Source organism: Athalia rosae, chromosome 4, assembly GCF_917208135.1.
Source record: "Athalia rosae chromosome 4, iyAthRosa1.1, whole genome shotgun sequence".
NCBI classification, from domain to species: Eukaryota; Metazoa; Arthropoda; class Insecta; order Hymenoptera; family Athaliidae; genus Athalia; species Athalia rosae.
The window spans coordinates 7,258,678-7,276,724 of record NC_064029.1 but is presented as its reverse complement, the minus strand read 5'-3'; the positions used below and the strand labels follow the sequence as shown (position 1 = coordinate 7,276,724).

The 18,047-nt window shown below is 42.3% G+C and overlaps 6 protein-coding genes across 6 annotated transcripts in view; 5 read left to right on the top strand and 1 right to left on the bottom strand.

The window, feature by feature from the left end:
• The window catches only part of LOC105692668 (6-phosphofructo-2-kinase/fructose-2,6-bisphosphatase-like), a 34,360-nt gene that overhangs the window by 13,055 nt on the left and 3,258 nt on the right, over nucleotides 1-18,047 (bottom strand). The gene's annotated exons all lie outside the window — the stretch shown is intronic.
• On the top strand, nucleotides 492-3,623 carry LOC112695054 (probable cytochrome P450 6a13). The gene is made up of 4 exons (XM_025747222.2): nucleotides 492-2,104; nucleotides 2,677-2,898; nucleotides 3,004-3,255; nucleotides 3,348-3,623. The coding sequence occupies exons 1-4, from the start codon at nucleotides 1,237-1,239 to the stop codon at nucleotides 3,524-3,526; spliced, it is 1,521 nt and encodes a 506-aa protein (XP_025603007.2). The 5' UTR covers nucleotides 492-1,236; the 3' UTR covers nucleotides 3,527-3,623.
• Nucleotides 6,551-9,050, top strand: LOC105692587 (cytochrome P450 6a2-like). Its single transcript, XM_025747224.2, has 4 exons — nucleotides 6,551-7,823; nucleotides 7,946-8,167; nucleotides 8,251-8,502; nucleotides 8,608-9,050. Exons 1-4 carry the CDS (start codon nucleotides 6,848-6,850, stop codon nucleotides 8,778-8,780), a joined length of 1,623 nt encoding a protein of 540 aa, XP_025603009.2. The 5' UTR covers nucleotides 6,551-6,847; the 3' UTR covers nucleotides 8,781-9,050.
• LOC112695055 (cytochrome P450 6B6-like) lies at nucleotides 9,454-11,380 on the top strand. The gene is made up of 4 exons (XM_025747226.2): nucleotides 9,454-10,403; nucleotides 10,529-10,750; nucleotides 10,842-11,093; nucleotides 11,166-11,380. Exons 1-4 carry the CDS (start codon nucleotides 9,536-9,538, stop codon nucleotides 11,330-11,332), a joined length of 1,509 nt encoding a protein of 502 aa, XP_025603011.2. The 5' UTR covers nucleotides 9,454-9,535; the 3' UTR covers nucleotides 11,333-11,380.
• Nucleotides 12,308-14,237, top strand: LOC105692585 (cytochrome P450 6B6-like). Its single transcript, XM_025747225.2, has 4 exons — nucleotides 12,308-13,260; nucleotides 13,386-13,607; nucleotides 13,699-13,950; nucleotides 14,023-14,237. The coding sequence occupies exons 1-4, from the start codon at nucleotides 12,393-12,395 to the stop codon at nucleotides 14,187-14,189; spliced, it is 1,509 nt and encodes a 502-aa protein (XP_025603010.2). The 5' UTR covers nucleotides 12,308-12,392; the 3' UTR covers nucleotides 14,190-14,237.
• LOC112694779 (cytochrome P450 6a2-like) lies at nucleotides 14,712-17,182 on the top strand. The gene is made up of 4 exons (XM_025747223.2): nucleotides 14,712-15,796; nucleotides 15,871-16,092; nucleotides 16,183-16,434; nucleotides 16,533-17,182. Exons 1-4 carry the CDS (start codon nucleotides 14,926-14,928, stop codon nucleotides 16,703-16,705), a joined length of 1,518 nt encoding a protein of 505 aa, XP_025603008.2. The 5' UTR covers nucleotides 14,712-14,925; the 3' UTR covers nucleotides 16,706-17,182.

Below are 18,047 nucleotides of genomic sequence, written 5' to 3'. Positions count from 1 at the left end.
ATTTTCCGGGTCGGGCCACTCGGGATATCGAGGATCCTTCGCACCGTATATGCGCCGAGTTGAAATTCAAATGTATGCGGAAATCGCGAATGAATGAAAAGAGGGAAATTTCAAAGAGATTCAAGAGGAGTGAGAAACACACCGATATTCGAAGTGATCGTGTGGCATTATTTTCTATGAAAATCAGCGTACGTTTTTGTCATTTCAAAAAATATACTTCGCAATCGGTTTTTAAACTCGGATTAACCATACATTTTTTTACCCGTCGAGAATCAACGTCTTTTTACTGAATTGATATTTAAATTATTTATAACTCGGGTTAAGACACTTCCCGCAGCAGAATAGTTGAAAGGATGTTTGTGGTTTTGTAATATTTAATTCCGAAAAGCAGTTCTTGACCGAAGCCAGTTCGCTTTATTTAATCTCTAGTCGTTCCGCATACGAGTTGATTGCAATAGCTGATTTAATAATTGTACCACTTAAAGAGTTGAGCCATTCTCACTTCGTCATCGTAGCGGATTACGAACGACGGAAATAAATTCTCTAATTCTAATCAGCCCCGACAACGGAATTACGAGTCGGTGCCGCGGATCAGCTGGCATTTAAATGACATGACAAGTCGAAGGAGAATCGATCGAATGCAGACAATCTGGCGACGAAATCTCACGGAGGCGAGATAAACTTAATCGATCGGCGATCAACGTACTCCCCATACCCCCGCACGATGAATCGCCATTAGATCTCTATGATCGAAATGAAAATTAGTGAGAAAAGAAAAAATATAGGTAGCAAAAAACAGGTTTGTCCAGTCTTGCATCGCGAAAACAGCGAAGTCATCCTGAACTACCGGTGTTTAAAAATATACATCTGGTGAAATACAAAAAACAAAGGCGAGGGGAAGAAGACGGAATAAATGAGCGAGGGGACTGGATTGAAGAAGAGAGAAAAAGATAGAGAAAGGAAAAGAAGCATTATATGCACGGCCGCTTGTATTCTCACCAGCCGGCGATACGCATACATACGTATATATGTACGTATGTATATCTGGCGGAGGCCCCTGATACGCGTTGGTGCTCGGTGAATTACGCTTCAGTCTCGAGACCAACGGACCGTTGTGTGGATTGAATACGACGGGTAGTCCGTCAGTTTGACGTAACATAAAGTGCAGCGATAACGTTCGGTATTTTTAGTTGCCATTTAACGAATTGGTACGTCGTCTATTCAGAGGCACTCATAATGGTCGGTGACCTTGGACTGGTTGAAGTGCTTTGCGCTCTCGGGCTTGTTTGCATCTGGATATGGTACTACCTCGGGGCGACGTACGGCTTCTGGAAGAATCTAGGTGTTCCGGGGCCCGAGCCTCTCAAATTGTACGGAAATTTTAAGGACATCACGTTGGGGAGGGCCGCTTTCGGACCGGCTTTGAAAGAGATGTGCGACCCGTATCCCGAAGCGGCGATGGTCGGCATATACGCTCGACGTACGCCTATCCTGCTCCTTCGAGATCCCGAACTCATAAAGGACGTTCTGATCAAGGACTTTTCGACATTCTCCGAGAGAGGTACACCGGTGAACGAGAAACTGGAACCGCTCAGCGTTCACCTTTTCAACTTGGAATCTAAGAGATGGCGGTTTCTCAGGCCAAAATTATCTCCAGCGTTTACATCGGGGAAAATGAGGCACATGTTTTCCTTGATACTGGAGTGCGCCAATTATTTCGAGGAGTATTTGAACCGTCTAGCGGATAAGGGAGAACCAATAGACTGCCGGGAGATAACGGCTAAATTCACGACCGATGTCATAGGCAGCTGTGCTTTCGGCCTCCAAATGAACTCACTCGCCGACGAGGACAGCGAGTTCCGAAAAATGGGAAGAAAGGTCTTCCAATTCGATCGAAGATCGAGGATCCTGATGACCATACGTAACGCCGCACCTTGGCTATACCAATTACTGGGAAAACCTGTGCTCCCAAAAGAAGTCACGGAATTCTTTGTGTCGACCGTGAAGCAAACGATGGACTATCGAAGAGAGAACAACGTGAAGAGAGGAGATCTCATTGACATGTTGATGGAAATCAAAGACAGTCCGGAAAAATCAGATTGCGGTACAACACGCTCGTATATCACGTATAACGTTCGATTAGGAAAAAAATTCTAGAGATAATTTGTCGATAAGAGTCATGTGGCAGAAAAGCGAATTCACAGTAGGCTCCAGTTTCATCCGGGCGTTAATTAAAAGTTTTATGACTTACCCCGACAATGACTACGAGTTTTAAGCCCCACTGACGTGAACGTTAACGTCTAACGTCGCGTTACTTCTATCAATATTTATCACCATTTACAAAGATTCGTATCATTTGTGTTTATTTTTCAATGCATTCGAACATCGTACTCAAACGATGCTGTTATTGCTTCCATATCTAATCTCTTCTGTTGACTTTACGTCTAATTGTAAGTTATATCGGATCGTTTGCACGAGTCAAAGCGAGTATCATCGCGCATATCATATTATCAGTGCTTTATTCACTCGGCATGTGATCCCCGTTGTATATACATATATGTATATTAGGACGTTAACTCGGAGTGTCGAATTCTAGCAGATAGCCTTGAGCAGATAATCGAACTACCGAAATCTTTTACGCCTCGTAATTAGAAATTACTTCGAACTTGGTTACAGAACTTACGGACAATTTGATCACCGCTCAGGCCTTCGTATTCTTCGTCGCTGGCTTTGAGACTTCGTCAACGACCATTAGTCACGCTTTGTACGAGCTGTCCCAACGCCAGGATCTTCAAGATAAATTGAGGAAAGAAATAAACGAATCTCTAAAGAGCAACAACGGAAACATAAGCTATGAAAGTATCAAAGACATGAAGTACTTACACATGGTGTTTCAAGGTATCGTTCGAAGGACGTTATTCAGAACTGACTTCATTCACGGCAGAGTGAAATGATATCGAGCGAGCGTTGGTTACATGGTTATTTTTCTAATTTTTTTGACAGAAACTTTGAGACTGAGGCCTCCGGTTTACTTTCACATGAGAAAGGCGATCGAAAAGTACACTTTCAGGGACAATGGTATCACGATTCCAAAGGGTCAGAGAGTGTGGATTCCGGTATGGGAGATCCATCAGAATCCGGAGCATTACCCGAATCCGGAAGTATTTGATCCCGAGAGATTTTCAGCGGAGAATATTGCGGCCAGGCATCCGATGACGTATCTACCATTTGGCGACGGACCCAGAAATTGCATCGGTTCGTTGAGTTGCTCTGGATTTAAATAGCAGTCGGTACCGCGTTGGTCAGAGTTTGAAATTCGTTGACCCGATGATCAATGCTTGTTCTAGGTGCGCGTTTCGCCGTCTACCAGACGAAATTGGGACTGATTAAAATATTGGCGAACTTCAAAGTAGACGTTTGTGAGAAAACTCAAATACCGTACGTACCCAGCCCTAAGGGAATACTGCTTGATACGACCGAAGGAATCCACTTGAAATTCATCAAACTTGATCAATCACAATCATAAAACTATACTCTTTTGATAGAATTATAAAATGTGTAATATCGATTGATACTCAATAACTATTTACATTCGTAATGATAATAAAGGTTGTAAGACATGAGATAGTGGCTTTACAATATTTGCAGTGTTCATTCTTGTGCTCGATCTCTACATTTTCTATGTATTTTGATCTACGAAATCCGGATCTGGAAGCCAAATTGATCCATCCATAAAATTGGACAAGTTATCGCCAATTTTTGACTTTTCGAGGCGGAAAACTTTGCAATAAATTTTTTGATTTTATAGACAGATTAGTTTAGCTTCCGGATTCAGATTCCTGAGATCAAAGAACATAAGAATACCATATGAAACCTAATGGAAGAAAATGTTTATTTTTTGACCAAAAATGAAGTATTTTTGAAATCGATTGCAGGATACTTTGTCAACGCATGTTGACCCAAAGAACACGAATCCGTTGGCCAAATTGAGCTGCGATTTTTTGCTATCGAGATATCTTATTTTTTTCTTTGGCGAAGCGAAAAATCGGCGATAATTTGGTACAGATATGCTCCAAATTCCGGATAAAAATATTAATTCATATTTACCGATATTTGCATTAAAAGCGCAACTTTTTCTGGTAAAACAAGTAACAAAAAAAAATTGAACGATACATTTATGGTACACCAAGCGAAATTCATTCTGGACTAAACCCCGCTGTTCGTACGGAATGACAAAGTCAGAATTCATCTCGCCGAGTGTACACTGTGGTATATGATCGCTGGAATTCGTACATATGTATGTATTTTGCGCGGTTACCTAAGAATTCCAAATAATACATTAGGGTAGGTCGCTAAGCGGATCAAAGGGTTTTAAGCCGATGCACGTATTTCGCACATCATAAAATTAATTGCATTACAGATCAGGAAGTGTTAGAGGAGTTAACAGGTGGTACCCACAAGTCGTTTCACATCTCCTAACAATGGAGCAATATATCGGCATAAAGAAAGGATGTTTACACTTCGGTACCTATTTAAAAGCCATAAATTATGTTTTGATTCACCCACGTGCCGACATCATGATACCCGGGCACGTGCTACCAAAAATCGCAACAAGAGCAACGTAGATCCATCATGAGATAGATATGAGTCGACCTCGTTGCTTACCGTATCGACAAATACAGTGTACTTATAGCTGACGAGAACTTTTTCGACTGCGAGAGAGTCTCAGGAGTCGGTTCAGCGAAATGCGTGACCCGATGGCGAAAAGAGAAACTAATTCGCGAGGGCCCTAGTGCAGCCCGCCAAGTATGAAATTCCATTTGAACTATCCTGATCTGCAGATGTATACGTTTTCTATAATATCTCGGGAACGAATAATCGAAATTTATTGAATTTGGGCGCGTTTTATTTCTACGAAAATAGCGAACATTTATTTACATTTTAGAAAAAGGTGCGAAGTAAAAATCAGACAAAAAATATACTACGGGAATGAATTCATGGAATAAATTCACTCGATCATTCGGTTATCACGTTGTGGAAATTCCTTAAGATATGTAAACACAAAATTGTGATATAACTGATGATAAATGAAGGCAAAGTAACAAATCATCTTAAAGCGCGTGGATGCAATGCAAAAAAATTAGGATATCTCGATGGGAAAAATTCCTAGCTCAATTCAGTCAACGGATCCGTGTTCCTTGGGTCAAAATTCAATAGAAAAACGTCATACGATCGAATTTGAAAATACTTAATTTGGTTGTTGAAGGTTTCTCATGTATTTTGAGCTCAGAAATCCGAATCTGAAAAAAAAATTTATCTTTCTCTGAAATTGACCGAGTTATCCTCATTTTTTCGCTTTTTTTGGTACAAATTTGAGGATATCTCAAAGAGAAAAAATCGTAGCTCAATTTGGACAACGGATTCGTGTTCCTGAGGTCAAAATACGTAAGAAAAGTGCCATACGATCAATTTTTAAAAATAAAAATTCTTGGTTAAAATTTGAGATTTTTCCAAGGGGTACCCCTTACGATTTTTTCAAATTTTGACCAAAAATTTTTATTTTTCAAAATTGATCGTATGGCACTTTTCTCATGTATTTTGACCTCAGGAATACGAATCCGTTGTTCAAATTGAGCTACGATTTTTTTCCTTCGAGATATCCTCAAATTTATGCCAAAAATCGCGAAAAAATGGGGATAACTCAGTCATTTTTGCAGATAGAACAATTTTGCTTTCAGATTCGGATTCCTGAGCTCAAATGACATTTATGTAGACTAAGAAATCAATTCTTTATTTTTGATCCCAAAAAGCTGAAAATTGGCGATAACTCGATCAATTTTGGAGATAGATCAATTTTTCTTTCAGATTCGGATTCCTAAGATCAAAATACGTAAGAAAAGCATATTAAACTCAATTAAAACGATGATTTATTTTTTGCTCAAAAATCGAATTTTTTTTTGGTTCTTCAAGAGTAATCTCACGTACAATCAGCTCAGGAATCCAAATCTAAAAGCCAAAATCATCTACTCATGCAATCGATCAAGTAATCATCAATTATTCGTTGTTGGGAGCAGAAAAATTCTGAGACATATCGATTGGTTTTAGTCGTAGACCCACTTTGACTCGTCGCAATCCATGCATGGGTCGAAATATTCGAATTTCTCAATCCACCAGTGAACCCGAGCTTAGCTGGAGTCAGCGTAGCCAGCAGCGTAGCGCTTTGTTGTGAGTCGTCACCTTCAGGGCTGAGCAGAGGTGACGCCCCACAACAAACCGCGCCCCCGTGGCTACCTGACTCCAGTTGTAAGCTCGGGTTTGCTGGTGAATTGAGAAATTCGAATATTTCGACCCATGCATGGATTGCGACGAGTCAAAGTGGGTCTACGACTAAAACCAATCGATATGTCTTAATTTTTCTGCTCCCAACAGCGAATAATTGATGATTACTCGATCGATTACATGAGTAGTTTATTTTGGCTTTCAGATTTGGATTCCTGAGCTGATTGTACGTGAGATCACTCTTGAAGAACCAAAAAAAAATTCGATTTTTGAGCAAAAAGTAAATCATTGTTTTAATTGGGTTTGATATGCTTTTATTACGTATTTTTGCCTCAGGAATTCGAATCTGAAAGAAAAATTTATACTAAATATCACGAATATCATCGAACCGTAAGCACAAATTGTGAGTGATGTAATGTGGACTACCCACTCCGCGGCGTAAGACAACTACCCAAGAATTAGAAATGATTCCGACACGTCAATGGAAGTCCAATTCCAAGACCTAGCGTGACAACAATGTTTATTGCACTTCGGCTCAATCATTACCTTTTGCACGAATGCCTTATAAATGCAGAACCGACGAAGGACTGCACCAATCTTCAAATCGTTGTCGCAGTGTCCGAAGCTATTATATAAGTACGCACATTGGAGGCCAGACTGCCTGGACCAATGCAGCATGTCCGGTCACTTTGGATTGGTTGAAATTCTCGGTGCAATCTTGCTGATCTTCATCGGAATTCGGTTTTATCTTGTAAAAAACTATAACTACTGGAAAAAACTAGGGATCCCGGGTCCGGAGCCCGAGTTGTTCTTCGGAAATTTCAAGGACATAGCATTGGGTAAAGCCTTCTACGGCGATGTCTTGCACCGGATGTGCAACCAGTTCCCCGATGCGCCTATGTTCGGTATATACGAAAATCGGACGCCCCGATTAGTCTTGAAAGACCTTGATCTGATCAGGGACGTTCTGATAAAAGATTTCGCTTGTTTTTCCGAAAGAGGTGAAGACGTGGACGAGAAAATCGACCCACTTGATAATCATTTGGCTACCTTAGAAACTAAAAGATGGAGGTATCTACGCTCGAAACTGTCTCCGCAGTTCACATCTGGCAGAATGAAAAAAATGTTCCTTTTGATTCAAGAGTGTGCGGATCAGTTCGAAAAGTACTTGCATGTCGTAGCGGAGAAGAGTGATTCGATAGACTGTCGAGAGATAAGTGCTAAATACACCACCGATGTGATCGGTAGCTGTGCATTCGGCATTCAATCCAATGCCATCGCGGACGAGGACAGTGAGTTCAGAAACATAGGGAAGAAAGTTTTCGCGGTAACCCCGAGACGAAAATATCTCATGTTGATTCGCTCGACACTACCGTGGCTCTACAAGCTATTAGGAAAGTCTACAACTCCCCCAGAAGTTTTGGAATTTTTCAACCGAACAGTCAAAGAAATGCTGGACTATCGAACTGAAACCGGTACAAAGAGAGGAGATCTCATCGATACTTTGAATGAGCTGAAGCAAGAGCATAGTAAAACTGATTTTGGTGAGAATTTTGAACTGCTGTTACAGTGACCCAATAAGACTACTTTCGGGCATGAACATTAGGGTCGTATATCGCTAAGACGCAAAGTGAGTATCCGTCATGTATTATGAATTCGATTGCAGAACTATCCGATAACTTGATCACGGCTCAGGCGTTCGCATTTTTTGTCGGTGGTTTCGAAACTTCCGCCAGTACGATAAGCAACGCGTTGTACGAGTTAGCTCAGCGACAGGATATTCAGGATAAGGTACGACAGGAGATACTCGAATCACTGGGAGAAAATAACGGAAGTGTCAATTACGAGAGTGTCAAGACGATGAAATACTTGAACATGGTATTCCAGGGTAGGCGCTAACCATGAAACCAGCTACCGATATTGAATCATATAAGAATATCAGGTATGTTTTCGATCATCCCTTGATTCCAGAAACACTTCGACTGAGACCACCGGCTCCCTTGGTCGGGAGAGCAGCAACGACAGATTACACTTTCAGAGGAACCGGCATCACCATTCCAAAACGACTGAAGGTCTTCATTCCGATCATGCACATCCATATGGATCCAAATTATTACCCGAATCCGGAAATTTTCGAACCCGAGAGGTTCTCGGATGAAAACGTTAGGGCCAGGCATGCGATGGCGTGGCTGGCTTTTGGTGACGGTCCTAGAAACTGCTTGGGTACGTATGCAACATGCTACGATGTACAGCAGTTTTGTATTTCTGATATATGCTAATCATCGGAAATACCTTATTCTTTACGGTAACAGGATTTATTCGTTACAGGTTCGCGTTTTGCCGTTTACCAAACGCAGCTGGGCTTGATAAAGGTATTATCGAACTTCAAAGTTGAAACGTGCGCAAAGACTAAAATTCCATATGAAGCGGCCCCCGGTAAAATGCTCCTCGAACCAATCGGTGGAATACACCTCAAATTCACCAAAATTGTGAAATCGTAATGCAGAAAATAAAACACGTAACATTTGTTGGCTATCATAAATCCAAGGAGGATGTGAACTAAAATGTGTTTCAAATTACCAACTTCCACCGTGCTGTGCGTGTCGGAGTCCGACCGTCGATCGGCCACGAGTTGACACGTGCAGCGTGCATATAATTTCGCCTCGGAGCCATGTAGTTTCTGTATCAAATTATGAGCCAATAAAAAGATGAGTTTGCCTCGTGTTGAAAACTGAACGAGTCTTTTAAACACGGGGGGAACAATAAATGATAGCCTCCAATCGTAACTCATCCCTCGCTAAGATTTTAACAGAAACATAGGTATTACTCGAGGTATTACGTGATAAAAGTCGTTGCTAAATCACAGCGACTCACTATCTGTTTGATAGTCATGTTGTAAAACTAGAGTCCACCAGGAAGCTTGTTAAATTAACACCAAAGTGAACAAACCCCGAGCAAAGTTCGGTCCACGTGTTGATTTTCAAGGCCAACTTCTTGGTTGATTTGATACGAATCCGCAGATCACATACATTGTGAACGACACAGGAGTCAGAAGAATTAGTGATATATCGCATCAGATAGCGACAGTAAAAATACCAAATACGCTTATTTGTGATGTTCACTCACTATGCGACTGATCGTTAGAAATGCTTTATAAAGGATCCTTGTGATGAGAAAGTCTCACTGTCGCGATCACTATCACAGTAGACGAAGCTGGAAATACATTATTTGAGTGATATTCATTAGAAGACTCACGATGTTGGGTTACTTCGGGCTGACCGAAGTGCTCGGCGCAATCGCGGTGCTCTTAGTTGGAGTTTGGTTTTACTTCGATTCCACGTACAAATACTGGAAGAGGCTAGGGGTCCCGGGTCCAGAGCCTGTTGTTTTTTTCGGTAATTTTAAGGATGTCGTATTAGGTAGACGATTCATTGGCGATTGCTTAGTAAGTTTGGCCAATCAATTCCCTAACGAGCCTCTGGTCGGTATTTACGAAAATCGGGAGCCTCGGGTGATTTTGAAAGACCTTGATATTATCAAGGATGTCTTGATAAAGGATTTTTCCTATTTTTCCGAAAGAGGAGAATTAGTTAACGAGAGTATCGATCCACTTGACATCCATCTGGGTTTTTTGGATACCAAAAGATGGCGATATCTGCGGTCGAAATTGTCTCCACAGTTTACTTCGGGAAAAATGAAGAACATGTTCAACCTGATGAAGGAGAGCGCGGACCACTTTGAGGAATACTTGCATGTCGTAACGGCTAGAGATGATACCATAGAATGTCGAGAGTTAAGCGCTAAATTCACCACCGATGTAATCGGCAGCTGTGCATTTGGCTTGGATTTCAATACCATTGGAGACGAAGACACCGAGTTCACCATGATTAGGAAGAAATTGTTCGAAATGACCCCGACTCGCAAATTTCTCGAAGCGATTCGATCAACAGCACCGTGGCTCTACCATCTGCTAGGAAAATCCACAACTCCCGCAGAAGTTGTAAAATTTTTCCTTCGAACGGTAAAGGAAATGAGGGAGCACCGAAACCAAACGAATACAAAGAGAGGAGACCTAATCGACACGTTGAATGAAATTAAGCAGGGTCAAAGCAATACTGACATTGGTAAGAACATTACGGGAAAAACATTTTCAATCGAAACGGATTGATCGAACTGACTTTCGACTCATTGTCAATGATTAGGGTTGTGTAACTAATGTAAGTCCTCTAAACTGTGGCATCGATTACAGAGTTAACGGATAGACTTCTGACGGCTCAGGCATTCGTGTTTTTTGTCGGTGGTTTCGAATCTTCTGCGACAACGATAAGTAACGCATTGTATGAGTTAGCTAAGCGCCAGGAGTGTCAGGATAAACTGAGGCAGGAGATACTCGATTTACTGTCTGAAAATAATGGAGAAATCACATACGAAGGTGTCAAGGGGATGAAGTACATGCACATGGTATTCCAAGGTGTGTACGGATTTCGTAAGAAAAACTGGAATGACTAGCGTTACCTCAGAACTTCAAATTCATTCTGTCACTTTCAATCTATTGATTTTAGAAATACTTCGACTAAGACCACCAGCTCCTGTGTTGATCAGAGCAGCGCTGAAAGATTATACTTTCAATGGTACAAATACAACGATTCGAAAAGGACAGAAGTTCTTCATTTCGGTACAGCAAATCCATATGAATCCTGACATCTATCCGGACCCCAAAGTCTTCGATCCCGAGAGGTTTTCCGAGGATAATATCAAAGCCAGGCATCCGGTGGCTTGGCTACCTTTTGGCGACGGCCCTAGGAGCTGCGTAGGTACGGGCATAAGATTTTTAGATACCGTCCGTCCCAACATCCTTGCTCATCGACGTGATTTATCTGTCGCAGGTGCACGGTTTGCTGTTCACATAACGAAGCTGGGGTTGCTGAAAATACTATCCAATTTCAAAGTTGAAACTTGTGCAAAAACTTCAAAGGAACTGATAAACACCCCCAGCTCGCTCCTCATGAAACCGATCGGCGGGATACACCTCAAATTCACAAAGCTCGCATGATGGCAATGACAACGTCCGATCAATAAAGCAGTTGCAAATTTTTGACAACGTTACTAACTAATTACTAACTTGGTCGATGTATGGATACGTCGATCGCACGTGTTGGAGTGAAAGTTCAGGTGGGCCTTTCCCAACGTAGCCGATTGAATCTCTTTACCGCATTTCGGAGCGTTGGGTATTCGTTGAAATTTTGATCACGTACAGTTGGTTACAATTATAGCAATATGATTCCTGAACGTGGGAATCACCAGACCCAACCTAACGTTTATTGCCAATTATGAATCCAAGGAGGATGCGAAGTAAATTGTGTTTCAAATTACTAACTTGTACCGTACTCTGTGTGTCGGAGTCCAACCGTCGATCGGCTACAAATTGACACGTACAGCGATGCATATAGCTCGGCCTTGGAGTCTTGTAATTTCTATATGAAATTATAAGCCGATAACGAGATGAGTTTGCCTCGTGTTAAAAACCAAACGAGTGTTTTCAAACGCGGGGGGAAAAATTTATCAAGATAAGCTCCAATCGTAACTCATCCCTCGCTAAGATTTTAACAGAGACATAGATGTTACGTAATAAAGTGGTTGCTAACCCGTAGTGACTCGACATCTCTTCGATACTCATGTTCTAAAACTAGAGACCACCAGGAAGCTTGTGAATTCTGGCCAGAGTGAACAAACCCCGAGCAAAGTTCGGTGCGAGTCTCAATTTTCAAGGCAAACTTCTTGGTTCATGTTAGTCAGCAAAATTGAACAGCGTAGGTGTATAGTCCTACGAGAATACCGCCGATCACAATCCAAGGTTCAGAATTTGATACCTACCCGAAGATCACATACACTGTAAACGATACAGGAGTCAGAAAAATTAGTGATACATCGCATCAGATAGCGCTGGCAAAAATACCAAATATGCTTTTTTCCGTTCAGTCACTATGCGACTGATCGTTAGACATGCTTTATAAGGGATTCTTGTGATAAGAAAGTCTCACTGTCGCGATCACTGTCACAGTAGACGAAGCTAAAAATACATTATTTGAGTGATATTCATTAGAAGACTCACGATGTTGGGTTACTTCGGGCTGGCCGAAGTGCTCGGCGCAATCGCGGTGCTCTTAGTTGGAGTTTGGTTTTACTTCGATTCCACGTACAAATACTGGAAGAGGCTAGGGGTGCCAGGTCCAGAGCCTGTTGTTTTTTTCGGTAATTTTAAGGATGTCGTATTAGGTAGACGATTCATTGGCGATTGCTTGGTAAGTTTGGCCAATCAATTTCCTAACGAACCTCTGGTCGGTATTTACGAGAATCGGGAGCCTCGGGTGATTTTGAAAGACCTTGATATTATCAAGGATGTCTTGATAAAGGATTTTTCCTGTTTCTCCGAAAGAGGAGAATTAGTTAACGAGAGTATCGATCCACTTGACATCCATCTGGGTTTTTTGGACACTAAAAGATGGCGATATCTGCGGTCGAAATTGTCTCCACAGTTCACTTCGGGAAAAATGAAAAACATGTTCAACCTGATGAAGCAATGCGCGAACCACTTTGAGGAATACTTGCATGTCGTAACGGCTAGAGATGATACAATAGAATGTCGAGAGTTAAGCGCTAAATATACCACCGATGTAATCGGCAGCTGTGCATTTGGCTTGGATTTCAATACAATTGGAGACGAAGACACCGAGTTCACCATGATTAGGAAGAAACTGTTCGAAATGACCCCGACTCGCAAATTTCTCGAAGCGATTCGATCAACAGCACCGTGGCTCTACCATCTGCTAGGAAAATCCACAACTCCCGCAGAAGTTGTAAAATTTTTCCTTCGAACGGTAAAGGAAATGAGGGAGCACCGAAACCGAACGAATACAAAAAGGGGAGACCTAATCGACACGTTGAATGAAATTAAGCAGGGTCAAAGCAATACTGACATTGGTAAGAACATTACGGGAAAAACATTTTCAATCGAAACGGGTCTGACTTTAGACTAAATAATTACGGTTGTGTATTGTCACGGGGTAAACTAATGTAAGTCCTCTATACTGTGGACTCGATTACAGAGTTAACGGATACACTTCTCACGGCTCAGGCATTCGTGTTTTTCGTCGGTGGTTTCGAAACTTCTGCCACAACTATAAGTAACGCATTATATGAGTTAGCTAAGCGCCAGGAGTGTCAGGATAAACTAAGGCAGGAGATACTCGATTTACTGTCTCAAAATAATGGAGAAATCACATACGAAGGTGTCAAGGGGATGAAGTACATGCACATGGTATTCCAAGGTGTGTACGGATTTCGTAAGAAAAACCGGAATGACTAGCATTACGCCAGAACTTGGAATTCATTCTGGTACTTTTAATCTATTGGTTCTAGAAATACTTCGACTAAGACCGCCAGCTCCCGTGTTGATCAGAGCAGCGCTGAGAGATTATACTTTCAATGGTACGAATGCAACGATTCGAAAAGGACAGAAGTTCTTCATTTCGATACAGCAAATCCATATGAATCCTGACATCTATCCGGACCCCAAAGTCTTCGATCCCGAGAGGTTTTCCGAGGATAATATCAAAGCCAGGCATCCGTTGGCTTGGCTACCTTTTGGCGACGGCCCTAGGAGCTGCGTAGGTACGGGTATAAGATTTTTAGATACCGTGCGTCCCAACATCCTTGCTCATCGACGTGATTTATCTGTCGCAGGTGCACGGTTTGCTGTTCACATAACGAAGCTGGGGTTGCTGAAAATACTATCCAATTTCAAAGTTGAAACTTGTGCAAAAACTTCAAAGGAACTGATAAACACCCCCAGCTCGCTTCTCATGAAACCGATCGGCGGCATACACCTCAAATTCGCGAAGCTCACATGATTGCAATGACAATGTCCGATCAATAAAGCAGTCGCAAATTTTTGACAACGTTACTAACTAATTACTAACTTGGTCGATGGATGGATACGTCGATCGCACGTGTTGGAGTGAAAGTTCAGGTGGGCCTTTCCCAACGTGGCCGATTGAATTTTTCTACCGCATTTCGGAGCGTTGGGTATTCGTTGAAATTTTGGTCACGTACAGTGGGATACAATGACAGTAATATGATTCCGGAACGTGGAAATCACGTGCTCCGGGGGGAGTCACTTTTATCATTATTCATACAAATTGATAAGAATCCTCATCGTATACTATGCCCGCTTTCTGATGCATTTCAACATTATCTTCAATCTTTTATTATTTTTGCTCAACCTCCGTTGCTTACTTATTTACATCTGCAGACTGATATCATATCATAAGCTCATTCGTGCATTCGTTTTTTGTTTTTTTCTCACATTCGACTCCAAATTGCCGGTTCTCTGAAAAATGAAAGAAAGACGTACTCCTCTCCAACAGTTCCCTGGCGTATCTACCTATTGCTGAATCATCGTGACTAGCCATAACGAATGCCTATAAGCATACCGATCACAAGAGATAGTCGGAATCCCAGTCGCGTTGTAGGAGTTGCCGAGACTCCATGTATCGTGCGGCAAAAGTTGGAGTATACCAAGATAGATAAGTTCTCGTGCGAACTTTTAATTAGACAAGCTTCCCGGCAGTCGTCCAAGAAAACACGATGGCGTACCACTCAATTGGGCCGGTCGAAGTGCTCGGGGCAATTGTTCTTTTGTGCATTGGGATTTGGTATTACCTTAGCTCAACGTACGGCTATTGGAAACGACAAGGGATCCCGGGGCCAGAGCCCAAGTTGCTCTTTGGAAATTTCAAGGACATCGTGCTCGGGAAAGCGTTCATCGGAGACGGATTGCAGCAGATCTGTAAAGAGTATCCCGGTGCGCCTATGATCGGTGTTTACGAAATGCGAAGACCTCTTCTGATATTGTGCGATCTCGATCTCCTTCAGGATGTATTGATAAAAGATTTTTCTAACTTTTCCGAGAGAGGTGATGTGATACACGAGAAAAAGGAACCGCTTACCGCCCACCTGGTCACATTGGAAACTAAAAGATGGCGATTTTTCCGCCCTAGGTTGTCGCCAATTTTCACTGCCGGGAAAATGAGGAAAATGTTCTCTTTGATTCAAGAGTGTGCCGATCACTTCGAGAAGTATTTGCACGTATTGGTGGACAGGGGTGAGCCGATAGACTGTCGGGAATTAAGCGCGAAATTTACCACAGACGTAATCGGTAGCTGTGCGTTCGGACTCAATTTCAATGCGATCGCAGACGACGACAGTGAGTTCAGAAAAATAGGGAGAAAATTGTTCACGATCGATCGCAAGCGAAAATTCCTGTTATCGATCAGATCGGCGGCACCGTGGCTTTACAAATTGCTGGGAATATCCGCATCCATCCCTGGAGTGACCGAATTTTTTATTCGAACCGTCACCGAAATGCTCGAATATCGAACCAAAAACAACGTACAAAGAGGGGATCTCATCGACACGTTGAATGAAATTAAACAAGAACAAAGCAAAATTGATTTCGGTAAGAATATCACGTGAAAACCAGTTTCGGTCAGTCAGTCCGTCCGTAAAAAAACTGTCGATTAAAAATTCCAGAGCTCACCGATGGCCTCATCACCGCTCAAGCCTTCGTGTTTTTCGTCGCCGGTTTTGAAACTTCTTCGAGTACGATCAGCGCCGCATTGTACGAGTTGGCCCAGCACCAGGATGTTCAGGATAAAGTACGGCAGGAGATACTGGATTCGTCGGACGAAAATAATGGAGAGGTCACCTACGAAAGCGTCAAGGAAATGAAGTACTTGCACATGGTGTTCCAAGGTAGATACTGACTTCGTCAAAAATCTGACTGGCAATGTTTCGTAACTGTGATATCATGTTCGTTTTTTTTTTTTTTCCTTTCGATTTCAGAAACACTGCGACTCAGATGCCCGGTTTCCGCTACGGCGAGAGCGGCGATGAACGATTACACTTTCAGAGGCACGAATGTCACGATTCGGAAAGGCCAGAAGGTCCTAATACCGATTTCTCTGGTCCATATGGACCCGGAGAATTATCCAAATCCGGATATCTTTGATCCCGAGAGGTTCACGGAGGAAAATATCAAGTCCAGGCATCCGATGTCGTGGCTGGCTTTTGGCGATGGTCCCAGAAATTGCATCGGTACGCACGATACGATTGTTCGATATTTTGCTTTGCGACACGTTAAACACCGCATTTGAAAAAATTTCCCTGATCATCGACGTGATTCATTTTTTCAGGAGCACGGTTCGCCGTCTACCAAACGAAGCTTGGCCTGATAAAAATATTGTCCAACTTCAAAGTCGAGACTTGCGAAAAGACTCAGATTCCGTTCGTAGCCAACCCCACCAAGACGCTCCTCGAACCTCTCGGTGGGATTCTTCTAAAATTCACCAAACTCGATAAAATGTAGTGGAAAAATATTCCGTCGATAGTATCAGTCGCGAATAGCAGATAAACCTTATCGTTGCACGGCCGCGACCCTAAAAAAAACTCTTTGCAAAAAATTCTCATATCAATTATCATGGCGCGCATATCTTGATGCAGCATATGTTTGCACGCCTTATCATAACGTACGAGATTATATCTGGAGCGAGACGAGTCGCTAAAAAACGCGCGCTAAAAATATAAATTTCGCGTTAGAAGCTTTACGTGACAACTCGAAAAACTGACAGTTTGGTTTGCCGCAAACTCTCCGACGTCCAAGATATGGAAAATTTTGAAATAAGACTGCAGCCCATTACGATGATCTTGCGGATACAATTAGGAATCGTGACACAGCTGAGCTACAGTGCTATAATGTTTAGAGATTACTGGTAGCAATTGGCTTTATTATTAGCGTTGTAATTATGAGTGACCATGACGTGAAAATATACGTCCATGTAATGAACTTTGTTTCTACTTTAATACACACACCTACTTCGACCGCGCATATTCCACTCAAGATAGGTATAAGTTTCGAATTTCCTTTATCTTGGGTAACACCAAGCTAACAAGAACAAAGAGTAATCTGAAACGTCCGCGTTAGCGTCGACGGTCGACCGAAAGTCATCTAATTGTGAGATTGATCGAATGCAAGTGAGGAACGAAGTAATTTGCCACAGCTGAAATTATCCGTTCCTCGATAAATTTTTGAAAGACGCCAGCCCCTTGCGTAATCGTTACTCGGCATTATGGAAGTCTTATGAAAGTGGTCGCTGATCGGTGGATTCTTTCAATCTGGTGTAAGTCGATTGTTACAGCTAGTTCGTGAAACGCGAGTTCACCGGGAAGCTCGAGCACTCGGTCTTGAATTAAATAATAACGCAATCCCCGAGGACCGTTGAACTCGCAAAGATGGTGGGGTTCTCGTTCGGACTGCTCGAGGTCTTTGGCACCATCGTGTTAATTGTCATCGAAATACGGTACTACCTTGGATCGAATTACGAGCACTACTAGAAAAATTGGGAATTCGGGGGCCAGGGTCGAAGTTGTCGTACGGAAACTTCAACGATATATAGTATTCAGTAAAATCTCTATGGCGGATACCGTGAAAAAAATTCGTGATCAGTTCTCCGGAGTATCAAGGACATCCCGATAAAGGATTTTCAGAACTTTACCGAGCGAGGGGATCCGTTGTTCGAACCACTGGGCGCCCATTTATTCAGTTTGGAAACTAAAAGGTGGAGGTATCTTCGCGTGAAATTAGGCTCTGCGTTAACATCGGGTAAAATGAAGCGCATGTTCACCCTGATTACACCGAATAAAGTTAATTT

Coding starts and splice junctions, on each gene's coding strand:
- LOC112694779 (XM_025747223.2), top strand. CDS start 14,926: ATGGCGTACCACTCAATTGGGCCGGTCGAAGTGCTCGGGGCAATTGTT. Junction 15,797..15,870: donor ACAAAGCAAAATTGATTTCG/GTAAGAATATCA, acceptor TAAAAATTCCAG/AGCTCACCGATGGCCTCATC. Junction 16,435..16,532: donor TGGTCCCAGAAATTGCATCG/GTACGCACGATA, acceptor TCATTTTTTCAG/GAGCACGGTTCGCCGTCTAC.
- LOC105692587 (XM_025747224.2), top strand. CDS start 6,848: ATGCAGAACCGACGAAGGACTGCACCAATCTTCAAATCGTTGTCGCAG. Junction 8,168..8,250: donor CTTGAACATGGTATTCCAGG/GTAGGCGCTAAC, acceptor CCTTGATTCCAG/AAACACTTCGACTGAGACCA. Junction 8,503..8,607: donor CGGTCCTAGAAACTGCTTGG/GTACGTATGCAA, acceptor TATTCGTTACAG/GTTCGCGTTTTGCCGTTTAC.
- LOC112695054 (XM_025747222.2), top strand. CDS start 1,237: ATGGTCGGTGACCTTGGACTGGTTGAAGTGCTTTGCGCTCTCGGGCTT. Junction 2,105..2,676: donor TCCGGAAAAATCAGATTGCG/GTACAACACGCT, acceptor ACTTGGTTACAG/AACTTACGGACAATTTGATC. Junction 3,256..3,347: donor CGGACCCAGAAATTGCATCG/GTTCGTTGAGTT, acceptor TGCTTGTTCTAG/GTGCGCGTTTCGCCGTCTAC.
- LOC112695055 (XM_025747226.2), top strand. CDS start 9,536: ATGTTGGGTTACTTCGGGCTGACCGAAGTGCTCGGCGCAATCGCGGTG. Junction 10,751..10,841: donor CATGCACATGGTATTCCAAG/GTGTGTACGGAT, acceptor TATTGATTTTAG/AAATACTTCGACTAAGACCA. Junction 11,094..11,165: donor CGGCCCTAGGAGCTGCGTAG/GTACGGGCATAA, acceptor TATCTGTCGCAG/GTGCACGGTTTGCTGTTCAC.
- LOC105692585 (XM_025747225.2), top strand. CDS start 12,393: ATGTTGGGTTACTTCGGGCTGGCCGAAGTGCTCGGCGCAATCGCGGTG. Junction 13,261..13,385: donor TCAAAGCAATACTGACATTG/GTAAGAACATTA, acceptor ACTCGATTACAG/AGTTAACGGATACACTTCTC. Junction 13,608..13,698: donor CATGCACATGGTATTCCAAG/GTGTGTACGGAT, acceptor TATTGGTTCTAG/AAATACTTCGACTAAGACCG.